General features: G+C 43.5%; 2 protein-coding genes across 2 annotated transcripts in view; one reads left to right on the top strand and one right to left on the bottom strand.

The window, feature by feature from the left end:
- Positions 1-320: 320 nt before the first annotated feature.
- On the top strand, positions 321-5,559 carry eif3s6ip (eukaryotic translation initiation factor 3, subunit 6 interacting protein). Its single transcript, XM_070841391.1, has 15 exons — positions 321-455; positions 745-787; positions 978-1,188; positions 1,266-1,345; positions 1,705-1,766; positions 1,872-1,941; positions 2,052-2,125; positions 2,282-2,453; positions 2,763-2,917; positions 3,100-3,270; positions 3,489-3,622; positions 3,970-4,143; positions 4,738-4,927; positions 5,033-5,113; positions 5,344-5,559. Exons 1-15 carry the CDS (start codon positions 423-425, stop codon positions 5,419-5,421), a joined length of 1,728 nt encoding a protein of 575 aa, XP_070697492.1. The 5' UTR covers positions 321-422; the 3' UTR covers positions 5,422-5,559.
- A 529-nt stretch (positions 5,560-6,088) lies between these two features.
- Positions 6,089-10,984, bottom strand: part of cdh23 (cadherin-related 23) — a 146,009-nt gene continuing 141,113 nt past the window's right edge. The window contains exons 61-68 of the mRNA XM_070840982.1: positions 10,795-10,915; positions 10,620-10,699; positions 10,400-10,440; positions 10,196-10,256; positions 9,613-9,742; positions 8,655-8,774; positions 8,210-8,320; positions 6,089-7,847 (exon numbers count right to left, since the gene is read on the bottom strand). Of these exons, the coding sequence (XP_070697083.1) occupies positions 7,506-7,847; positions 8,210-8,320; positions 8,655-8,774; positions 9,613-9,742; positions 10,196-10,256; positions 10,400-10,440; positions 10,620-10,699; positions 10,795-10,915 (1,006 nt within the window). The 3' untranslated portion in view covers positions 6,089-7,505. The remainder of the gene's footprint in view (positions 7,848-8,209; positions 8,321-8,654; positions 8,775-9,612; positions 9,743-10,195; positions 10,257-10,399; positions 10,441-10,619; positions 10,700-10,794; positions 10,916-10,984) is intronic.

Genomic DNA, 10,984 nt, shown 5'->3' with positions numbered 1-10,984 from the left:
AACGCTTTATGATAATTATTACATTATTTTATGTCGTTAAAATGCTGCAAAGTAAGTTGTGGAAATATCTTAATAATATGAGGTTAAACCAAACAAGAACGTTGCTTCATAAATATATCATAAATAATAGCTTTCGATGTTATTATGATGATACAATGACAAGATGCTTGCTGTCCAAAAGAGTATACAAAATAAAGAGGCGGAACTGCGACACTTTGGGTTCTGAAGATATATATATCATAGAAACTCAATTTCCCATAATGCTTCAATGCTGAAGTGTTTCACTCGGACGTCACTGCTAATCCCTTCCGCTTCCGGTCGTCTCCAGCGCCAGCTGCGTGGTCCAGCGGCTTCAGCTAGCCGAGCCTAGATTCTCCTGTTTTCCTGCAGTGTCTGACGAGCCTGGGCTGATAACCAGCATCATGTCGTACAACAACGAGGAAGAGGAAACTTCTGTACGTTTTTCATCCACACTTTTGCATTATTTCATCATGATAATAGCAATGACACGCTAGGTAGCTGTAGCCGGCTAGCTAACTAGCTGCATAGGCATATCAGTAGCTAGTGATGAGCTAGCATTAACTATTGTTGGACCTGTGTTTCTGAATATGATGATACCAGCGTCTATGTAACGTATCTGTGATGTAATTCTGTGAGGTAGAGGACGCTGTGGGCAAAGTAAGCTAACGTTAGTGATGACTGCTAGTGTGACAGCCGTTAACTTCAGTATCTGTTTCCTTACAGTACGATCCTTACAGCTACCCTAACGACTATGACCTGCACACCGGTGAGTACACTCCCACCCGTGATCTCTATTTCCCCTAAATATATGGACGCACCCTCCATGTATAAACTCCTCTTGTGTGCAGTCAGTGTGTGGCCCATCAGGTGTGAAGTTGGCACATAAACCGAAAGCTGGACACATTTGAAATGCCCCATATTGTGTTGTCACTCATCACTTCTCCATCTGCGTGCAGGTGACCCTAAAGCAGACCTGGCCTATGAGAGGCAGTATGAGCAGCAGACCTACCACGTCATCCCAGAGGTGATCAAAAACTTCCTGCAGTATTTCCACAAAACCATCTCTGACCTGATTGACCAGAAGGTTTATGAGCTGCAGTCCAACCGTGTGTCCAGCGAGAGCATTGAGCAGAAGATCTATGAGATCCAGGACGTTTATGAGAACAGGTAAACTCAGTTCTACGTGTTAATTCTAACTTTGGGTGTAATGAGTATCTTACCTTTTCTAATTTGTTCCCTCCCAGCTGGAATAAGCTGACTGACCGTTTCTTCAAGAACTCTCCCTGGCCGGAGGCTGAGGCCATCGCATCACTTGTCGGCAACGGTGAGTTTATCATCCAGCGTCTGTCCTCTTTGCTGTTTTTTGCAGAAATTCATATATTCTTGAATTTGTTCTTAGAGTTTAACAACCGAAATACTCATTTGCACCATTCAGAAGCTTTCAGAAGACGTATTTAGTCTCTTCTGATAAAAACTATTACTTGTACATGTCATTGTACAAGCAGTTAAAAAAGCGATATAACTATGACATTATCAATTATGTTGTGTTTGTTGGTGTGTTGGTTTATTCAGCTGACCTCTGTTATTCTTCTAATGAGGTTTTACAGTCTACTGATAAATGAATTCATTGCTGTGTAGCTCAGCAGTGGGAATATTTCATGTCATGCCTGTTATCTGCTACAGACGCTGTGTTCCTCATCCTCTACAAGGAATTGTACTACAGACACATCTACGCTAAAGTCAGCGTGAGTAACTGCTCAGTATACGAACATCTCCCACTGAGGAAGCTGCAGAATGTGTGAAAAACCTTTCCAGCATTTAATTGTGAATATTGTTTTCTTGATAATCAGGGTGGACCAACTCTGGACCAGAGGTTTGAGTCGTACTACAATTACTGCAACCTCTTCAACTACATTCTCAGTAAGCTACCAGAATACTCAGAATACTCGTACTCCTGTTATCAGTGTAAATTAGAAAAAAAAACTAATGTGAAAGACGAGTCGAATGAGAAGGTTTGTGATTGTGAACAGATGCTGATGGCCCCGCCCCCTTGGAGCTGCCAAACCAGTGGCTCTGGGACATCATTGATGAGTTCATCTACCAGGTACAGTGTGTTATATCCTTTTTTTACAATCCTACTTAACAAGGGTTGTATCAACCTTACAAGGAGTATCAGGTCAAACACCTATTTAACAGGCTGTAGAAAGTATGTCTGATTGCTGTTAACACAGATGTTGGAATTGAACTCTTTCCTCAACAGTTTCAGTCCTTCAGTCAGTACCGCTGCAAGACGGCCAAAAAGTCAGAGGAGGAGATCGAATTCCTGAGGAACAATCCGAAGATCTGGAACGTCCACAGCGTCCTCAACGTTCTGCACTCCCTGGTGGACAAGAGCAACATTAACCGCCAGCTTGAGGTCTACACCAGCGGAGGTACAGAACATTATTTTGCAGATGTTTGTTGACGGGGGGAATTGAATTTGCACTAATTCTGTTACTGACACTTTATTTCCGTGCCCTTTCTGTCTCCTCTGGTGCTGTAACAAGTGAATTTCTCTGATGTGGGATAAATAAAGCATCTTTTCTTATCTTATCAAAATAAGGTGCAGTTTAAATTCTGTGCAGATTTATAATAGTTTGTTGTTTTCCTGGTGAGAAAATATCCTCACTGTGTAGGAGTCGGTGTATTCAGTTGAGGTGTTATACGAGGCAGCTAACGTGGTATTTGTTGGCATGTTGCAGGAGACCCAGAGAGTGTGGCTGGAGAATATGGACGCCACTCCCTCTACAAGATGTTGGGTTACTTCAGCCTGGTGGGGCTCCTGAGGCTTCACTCTCTGCTTGGTGATTATTACCAGGCCATCAAAGTGCTGGAGAACATTGAGCTCAACAAGAAGGTGAGGCTGTATTTGGCACCTAAAGTAGAGACTGGCATGTCTGAGTACAACTAATGATGATACTACTGAGCATGCACAGCCCCCAATTTATTTTCTTTCTTTATATATATTTTATATAGTTTTAGGCCTCACCCTTGTGCCTTTTCTTCTGCCTACTGACACCTCTGTTTCCTGTCTGTCAGAGCATGTACTCTCGTGTGCCTGAGTGCCAGATCACCACCTATTACTATGTGGGGTTTGCCTACCTGATGATGAGGCGCTACCAGGACGCCATTCGAGTCTTTGCCAACATCCTGCTTTACATCCAGAGGACGAGAAACATGTTCCAGAGGTCAACGTATAAATACGAGATGGTACAGAAACAGAACGTGCTCACCAAACAGTTTTTTTGCTTTTGGAAGTTTTCTGAAAAATTCAGCTGATGGATTTCTGATTTTCTCCAAAATTCTGTGATGCATGAAAAATAAGGACTTTAAATGACCTGGAGGAAAAGAAAAGAATGAATTTTCATTCATTCTTTCTTTGCAGTTATCAGCCAGATGTCATAATACATGTATACTCTGTTTTGTAGATTAACAAACAAAATGAGCAGATGCACGGCCTACTGGCCATCGCTCTTACCATGTACCCGATGCGGATTGATGAGAGCATCCACACCCAGCTGAGGGAGAAGTACGGAGACAAAATGCTGCGAATGCAGAAAGGGTAAGAAAGAAACTATTCTCATTGTGTTGGAACAACTGGATTTGAGGTTTTGTGCTTGTTTTACTGCATTGTTATTCTTTATTGCCTTTGTTTTATTTGTGGTTATTGCATCACCACATTTTTTATGGTGGTCAGGTCGTCCTTTTTGGATACTTCACTGTTGTAATGTTACTGTAACATACAATGAAACACTTGGACCTTTTGCTTGTAGGTCAGCCATAGCTCCCTTATGTTGTTTGGAATTGAGCATGGTTATATTTATGATTGCCATAGTGCACTATGGGTAACTGTGCCGCCCAGCAGCAAGAATGTCTTGAATTACACAAATGTTCCCTTCTCCTTCTCAGAGACCTGCAGGTGTTTGAGGAACTGTTCAGCTTCGCCTGCCCCAAATTCCTGTCACCTGTGGTGCCAAACTACGACAACGTCCACCCCAACTATCACAAAGAGCCTTTCCAGCAACAGCTGAAGGTCTTTGCTGAGGAGGTGCAGCAGCAGGCCCAGCTCTCCACCATTCGCAGGTAGAAAAAGAATACGTTTTCAGTTTGTGTGTCGTATTTAAAGGGGCCCTGTGGAGTTTTCTGGTAAACAAACAAAAGTTATGGTACACATTCAGCATTACTCACCAGAACGTCCAACAAACATTAGCGTGAAATTCCATCCTCAAGAAACATATGCAGACATTTTGCTGGTTGTTTGAAAAGTATTTTAAATCCAGCATTGTTTACATCCATGTTTATTAGCTTGCAGTCTTCCTCTGAGCCTTTTCTGGCCCATTGCAGCGTATCCTGGCGCATCACTGCCACCTGTTGATAAAAAGAATACACCATTGTTAGGACAGCAAATTGGGTCATCCACATTTTCAAGGACGCAAGATAAGACAAACCACTCATCCAAAAACAGCTCCATAACACCACCTGGAGTCTAAAACTCTTTGGGGAACCATCAGCATGCCTGTATTCCTGCTCCGGTGTCAAATATGTGTTGAATTCTTCTCCAAATCTTATATTTGCACTCATCTGGCCTTCCAGAAACACTTTACACTGTCTCTGTTGACCAGTGTGTAGTTGCAGGGTGTCTGTACATGTCCTCTAAGTCACAGTGTGTCCTTGCAGCTTCCTGAAGCTGTACACCACCATGCCAGTAGCCAAACTGGCAGGATTCCTGGACATGACTGAGCAGGAGTTCCGTATTCAGCTGCTCGTCTTCAAACACAAGATGAAGAACCTGGTGTGGACCAGCGGCATCTCCGCTCTGGAAGGAGAGTTCCAGTCTGCTTCTGAGGTTGACTTTTACATTGACAAGGTGTGTTAAAGACTGCTAAATGATGTCACAGTAGTGGGAAAGTAATGTTTAAGTTCAAGTAGCTTTTCATGTTTGATGAGCTTTTTCTCTGTAACGCTCCCACAGGACATGATCCACATCGCCGACACTAAAGTTGCCCGTCGGTACGGAGACTTTTTCATCAGACAGATCCACAAGTTTGAGGAAGTGAGTAATGATTCATCACACGTTGGAAAACTATTTATTTTAAGGCATCAGAAGAGTTTTTTGTCACTGACATTTCTTATAGCATCTTATAACTAATATAAAAAAAGTCTCCCCAACTCACTAAGCTCTTCCAGTGACTGATTCCAATGCTAGCCTTCTGAACAGATTTATTTTAAAATGGGCTTCCAGTTATGTCTTGTGTGTCTGAAAGAAAATGTGTCTCCCTACAGTTGAATAGGACACTGAAGAAGATGCCCGCCAGTGGCACCACTGCATCGTCTGGAAGTAGCACAAACCGAGGCGTCTGACCAGCAGCAGTGAGGAAGACTTCAGGGACTGAGCGTCCTCTGTCCCCTCAGGCTTCAAGTTTCTTTTGACAACTATTATTGATGAAAACTTTTCTATGTAGCCAGGTTATAATAAACAGATGGAGTGGTGTGCTAAAACTCTTGATTTCTTGTTTTTTTTTTTTTTATTACCTGCCAACCACTAGATGACAGTATTTACCAACAGCTGTCAGAGGCTGAATTATAGGACAACTTTGACATATTTTGGGTTCAGGTATATAAAGTTTTGGAATCGGTACATTAGATCACCACAAATGTGCTGCAAATGTAATCATCAAAGTATGTCCACAAGTGCTTGTTTTGCCACTGACCGGCTCAGACTGTTTGTCTGACATCACAGAACATGCCTACAGACATGCACCACGATCCCTTTTGTTTTACTGAACTGGCCTATTGACGTGCAAGGGGACACTATCAGCATTATTGTTTCAGTGAGTCAGGACGGTTTCTCAGACCTGTCTTTTAGTTCCCGTCTGGTCCTCGTAATATCCTGCTGTTACTCATTCTGCTGTATTGGTTGCCAATTTGTTTCTTTGCTGCTCTCCCATTATCCCACTGACACTTCTAGTCAGAGGCCATTGCATATTTCTTTTATTTTCACAGATCATCCAACATTTTCCAACACAGATCTCAGGACTGGTGACAATAATGACAATGAAATAAAAACTTACAAAATGGGAATATAAAAAAATAATTTTAAAAACACACCACTCATCAGAAACAGCATTGTCATACAAAGGAAAACATATGACATACGTCACCATAGCACAGTATACACGTACTCCAAACATCCAAAATTATTCCCTACCTATTTTGGTAAGCCAGCATTTTTCTTCAAAAATATCTTTAATTCCATCACATTTTCTATAAAATAAAAAAATAAAGCAAACAGCGCTCATTTTGAGCATGACTCTCTTAGTCCCTCACATGGCAGTGTAAAGTCTCTGTGGGCACAATGCCATCTTTATATATAGAAAAATTGGATATTTCATCTTTTTTTTTAATTCCATCTATAAGTCCATACCATGACTTTCTTTGACTGCCTTTAGTATTAAATTTCTCATAAAAGATGCAAAGTTTTTTTTCTTCATGTGGCTCCAGACTCCGACAACATTTGAAGTTATTCAGTTCATTCAGTTACCATTCAGTTATGACTGACTGTCCACACTATAGATGAAGAGCTGGACCAGGGTCTGAATGTTGCTGCCCTGCAGACTGGGAGTGTTTTGACCTTTTGCCAATGATCCACCAAAGCTCTTTCATCAAACTACTACAGTACAATGCACAATGGCAAGGGCCCACCTTGCTCTGGGTGTCAGGTGAAAACTCCACTCTGTAAGCATCACTGGCTTGTCTGCATCAAAAGTCCAGATTTCTTTTCCCAAACAAAATGTATCTAATATCTGAAAGACAAAAGTCTTAATGCTCCATCCGCTCTCCTCCAACACTGATTGCATTGCAAAAAATATCAGATCGTGATAAGAAATTGTATCATTTTCTCAATGTCCCATTGATGGCCATCTGCTGGTCTGAGTGTGTGTAGCTTCTTTTCTTTTTTTTTGAGTGTGTGTGATTGTGTTTGTGTGAGTGTATGCAGTCCAGGTAAGACTATGAAGGATTAGTGAGAAAGAGGCACCTTTTGACGATTATAAGGTCATGGTTCAATAAGCTTCTCCCACAGGGAGGCTTAGTCTTTCTAACACTCAGCTCTTTGGATGAAAGTCGATGACTCCAGTTGATTTTGTCTCGCTGAAGACGAGTGCCCTGCTTATGAATTTCCTTTTCCTCCAGGTCATTTAAATAAACCTTCCCTTGAAGCACCTAATGTGGGATCATCTTCAATCCGGGATCCACTCAAGCCAACCCAATGGCGAGTAAGTCCTCTTGCAGTCTGTCTCACTGATGCACTGAGGCTGACTGATGGGTTACCCTAGACTACACACACTCCTCCCCCAGTCCTCCCCAACCTTGTCAGGATGGTGGTATGGAGGCACAAGGACACACACGAGTCATGGCTGCGTTCAGACCAGCGAGGCCTCGGCTAGTCATAACTCTGTGATCTCCAGGGGACTCTCCGACAGGGTGTCTCCGTCCTTGTGACGGTGCATCGGGGTGGACTTGGCCGACTCTGTGCGGGCGTTACGCTCAGAATAGAGCCCCCCATCTGCGTTCAGTGCCTCCAGAGAACGCGCCAGGGCCCGCTGGTCGTCCTCTGGCAGGCTGTTGAGGTCAGAGGTCAGGAGGGTACCTGTGCTGCCGTGTACCACGTGCACACCCTCGGGACCCTTCAATTCCACAGGAAGCTTGTGCTTCAAGCGCAGAGTGCCACGGCCTCCGCCCATGCCCAGACGCTCGTCCTCATCATCGTCCAGATCACTCTGGATCAGCTGTTGAAGGAGGACAGGAGAGGAGACAGAGAGGAGAATGGAAATACGAGAAGGAATGAGCCTACTGATTAATAACATGTTTAAACAATGCACCAGGTTGACAACACAGCAGCTTTATGAGAGATCGTTTTGAGGAGGAAGAGCTGGAAAGATAAACCAGTTGGAAGGAAACTCTATTTGAACCAAACTCTGATTCAAGGTAGCAGAGATAGCAGAGGACGTGAGAAGGCGCCACGTCAGAGCAGCAGACAGAGCGCCACAATGGGAAATCAAAGGAATGCGAGATCACTCTCCAGTGGGGTTAGACAGGAGCAGCACAGCAGCACCAGGTGCAGACAGATCACCAATTTCTCCGAGCCCACCTCAGTGACTGACGAGTGATCTTCCTGGCTGGTGGATACGGTGACGAGTCGAGCTGCAAAGAGCTTTTTCAGTCTCAGGTAGTCGTCCAGGACCACCTTGAGCAGGGAACCCTGACAGGATGGCAGTTCAGATCAAACAGCGTGTAGAACACCATCTACCTTACACACAATCACTGTAATCATGAATGAGAATCCACAGCAGGAATGTCTGGCCCCTCATCTAAACTGCTGGGCCTCAACAGCCCATCTCCGAGTCCTTGGGGTCTCTCTCTTTGTTTTCTTCTCAGGACACACTGGAGGAGGTCTTAGGTCTCCTCCTCTGACCGTGTCCCCCAATGCGTTTTGGGAAGGATGGAAGGAGAGAGTACATGACCAATGAAAAAGAGGCTTTTGAGGTTAGATGTGGATGTGTCCCACTGGATAGTGTAACACACAGGTGTCTCACCTTGATAGGCCCCTCCCTCATGATCTGGCCCAGTTTAGCGATGTTGTCGTACTCCTGAATGGCAGCTCTCAAGTAACGATCGTCCTCAGGCTTCGCTTGAGGTTCTCGACCAAATGTGCCCTGTGGGGATGACACACGCGCGCTTGCTTACTTTAAAAATAGTCAGCTGTGAAATTGATTTGACCCAGAGGGCTCTTCCTTAATAAAAGATACAAACTCGCTTAATCCTGAGAATGGAGACTTTAGGCCAAGGGTGTCAAACTCAATCAGAGAAGGAGCCAAAATTTAAAACACAGTCTAAGTCGTGGGCCAAACGGGCTTAACATTTATTGAAGTGTCTAAAAGTGACTCTGCTTTATTCAGAAATCTGAATTTAAACAGCCTAACTTCAACAACTTTTCCTCAATAAAATAAATAACATTTTAAATGATTTTTTTTCTTTTTTGTACTTATCCTGATGTTTTGTCTCATAGTGTCGTCTTATGTTCCATTCTTTAATTACGGCTACATTAGCTCCACAAGCAAGACACACAGGTTTACCTCAAACAGGTAAAAGTCTGCCTCCCACCTGCTGTAAAAGTCTCTGTGTTCAAAGTCCACTTGTCCTTTAGCCATTTATTTTGGGGGCTAGCTGAAGTGTCGCTATAAAGGCGCTGACCGATGCAGTTATCCGCTGATCGGTGTGTCATTATACCTGCTGCACGGGTCCTGACTAGCGCGGCAGCTGTTCAGTACATTGTGGGATTTGTAGTATGAGAGGTGGGAGTGCTGTTTACCGGCGGGCCTTTGTTAATAATCACATGAAATTATCTTGCGGGGCGTAAACAATTGTATCCTCGAGGGCCTTGAGTTTGACATGTCTGCTTTAGTCTCTCCGGATTAAATCCTGGACCAAAAATAAACTCCTCAGAGAATTGTTGTGAAATACAAATGAACTCAGATTAATGCTGGTACTGACATGAGTGCGTGCGGGGCTGTTCCACAGGTCAGTTATCTCACTCAGGTTCTCAGGCAGGTCGTCCTCGTGGTCAGCCTGGTTGGCCAGCTCCAGGTTGCGACAGAATGGGTCCAGCCACACTGGATTAGCTCTGCACAGGCAAACACACACCATCGACAAAATGCAAAGGAAATATGATGAGCAACAAAAACAAATCAAATTTGATTTTGACATTGACCTTTTTAGTGTTATGGGCTTGAAAGTTAAAACAGTAGATTACCAACATTATCTGAGTTAAATTAAGTTTTCGTTGTTAGATGACATAGAAGAATAGCGTGACATTTTGAGAGAAGTTCGATACCACTCTTGTGTCTGCGCGCTAAATATAGGGCAGATTTATCTTAGCTCAGCATAATCTAAGCAGGGGGAACCTGAAATGGTGGACTATTTTCTTAGAGTTCTTGAAATCAAAGGAAAACTTTCCCTTTATCTTCAGAACTAATGATACATAACTGTAAAAATACAGAGGGAAATGTTTGAGAAGACTATACTCTCTTTAAACAACGGGTGACAAAGGAGTGGTCAAATGAAGCTATTATCTCACCCCTCAAACGAGTACTTGTTAGTGTTGGGCATGTCCAGGATATCCATTAGACCTTGGTTTCCTGGATGGTAGAGGACAGATGACACTATGAAAAACAGCCTGCACTAAACCGACATGCTGTACTGTACTTTAACTGCGGGTAAAAGCCACATCCTGATGTTAACAGCTGGCGGGATTGTCCCTTTCAACGAAGCTGCTTCTCACCTGTTGATCCTGCAACGATGGCTTTCAGCTTCCTCTGGTGTCTGCAACAAAGCAAAAGACAAGAGACTTGAGGAGGTAAACATGTTGACGTTTCTGTACATACTGCCAGCATGAAAATATGGTCCATGACTGAGCAGATTTCTAATGACTCATGCTCATTCAGAATAAATCTATGTCAACACAGAATTGCCTATTTTATACAATGCTGAAGGACTCTTACACTCTGCGATAATGCCAGTTCATTGTGACAAACAAAATTCCTGCCAAGCAAAGCAGCACAGCCAGGATAATGATGACTAGCTGTGAAGGAGAAAAAGAAAGAAAGTTCAAAAGCACCGAAACACAAAATGTCAAACAGTCAGATGGGGTTTCTGGAGGTTCACAGCCACGCAGACCTGTAGTGTGGTGATGTCGTCGGGCAGTTTCTCACTGATAGCGGGCTGAACTTCCATTACGTTGTATTTCCTGAACAGGTTTCTCAGCTGCTCCTTGTTCTCATCGATCATCTGAATTACCCTGCAACATGTGAAACACCAGGACATTGGTAAACTTGTGTAAGAAAATCCGTGGCTCAGAGGTGGAGCG

Source organism: Pempheris klunzingeri, chromosome 12 (assembly GCF_042242105.1).
Source record: "Pempheris klunzingeri isolate RE-2024b chromosome 12, fPemKlu1.hap1, whole genome shotgun sequence".
Lineage (NCBI taxonomy): Eukaryota > Metazoa > Chordata > Actinopteri > Acropomatiformes > Pempheridae > Pempheris > Pempheris klunzingeri.
Note: the sequence above shows the minus strand (reverse complement) of the source record. Positions and strands in the feature narration are given on the sequence as shown.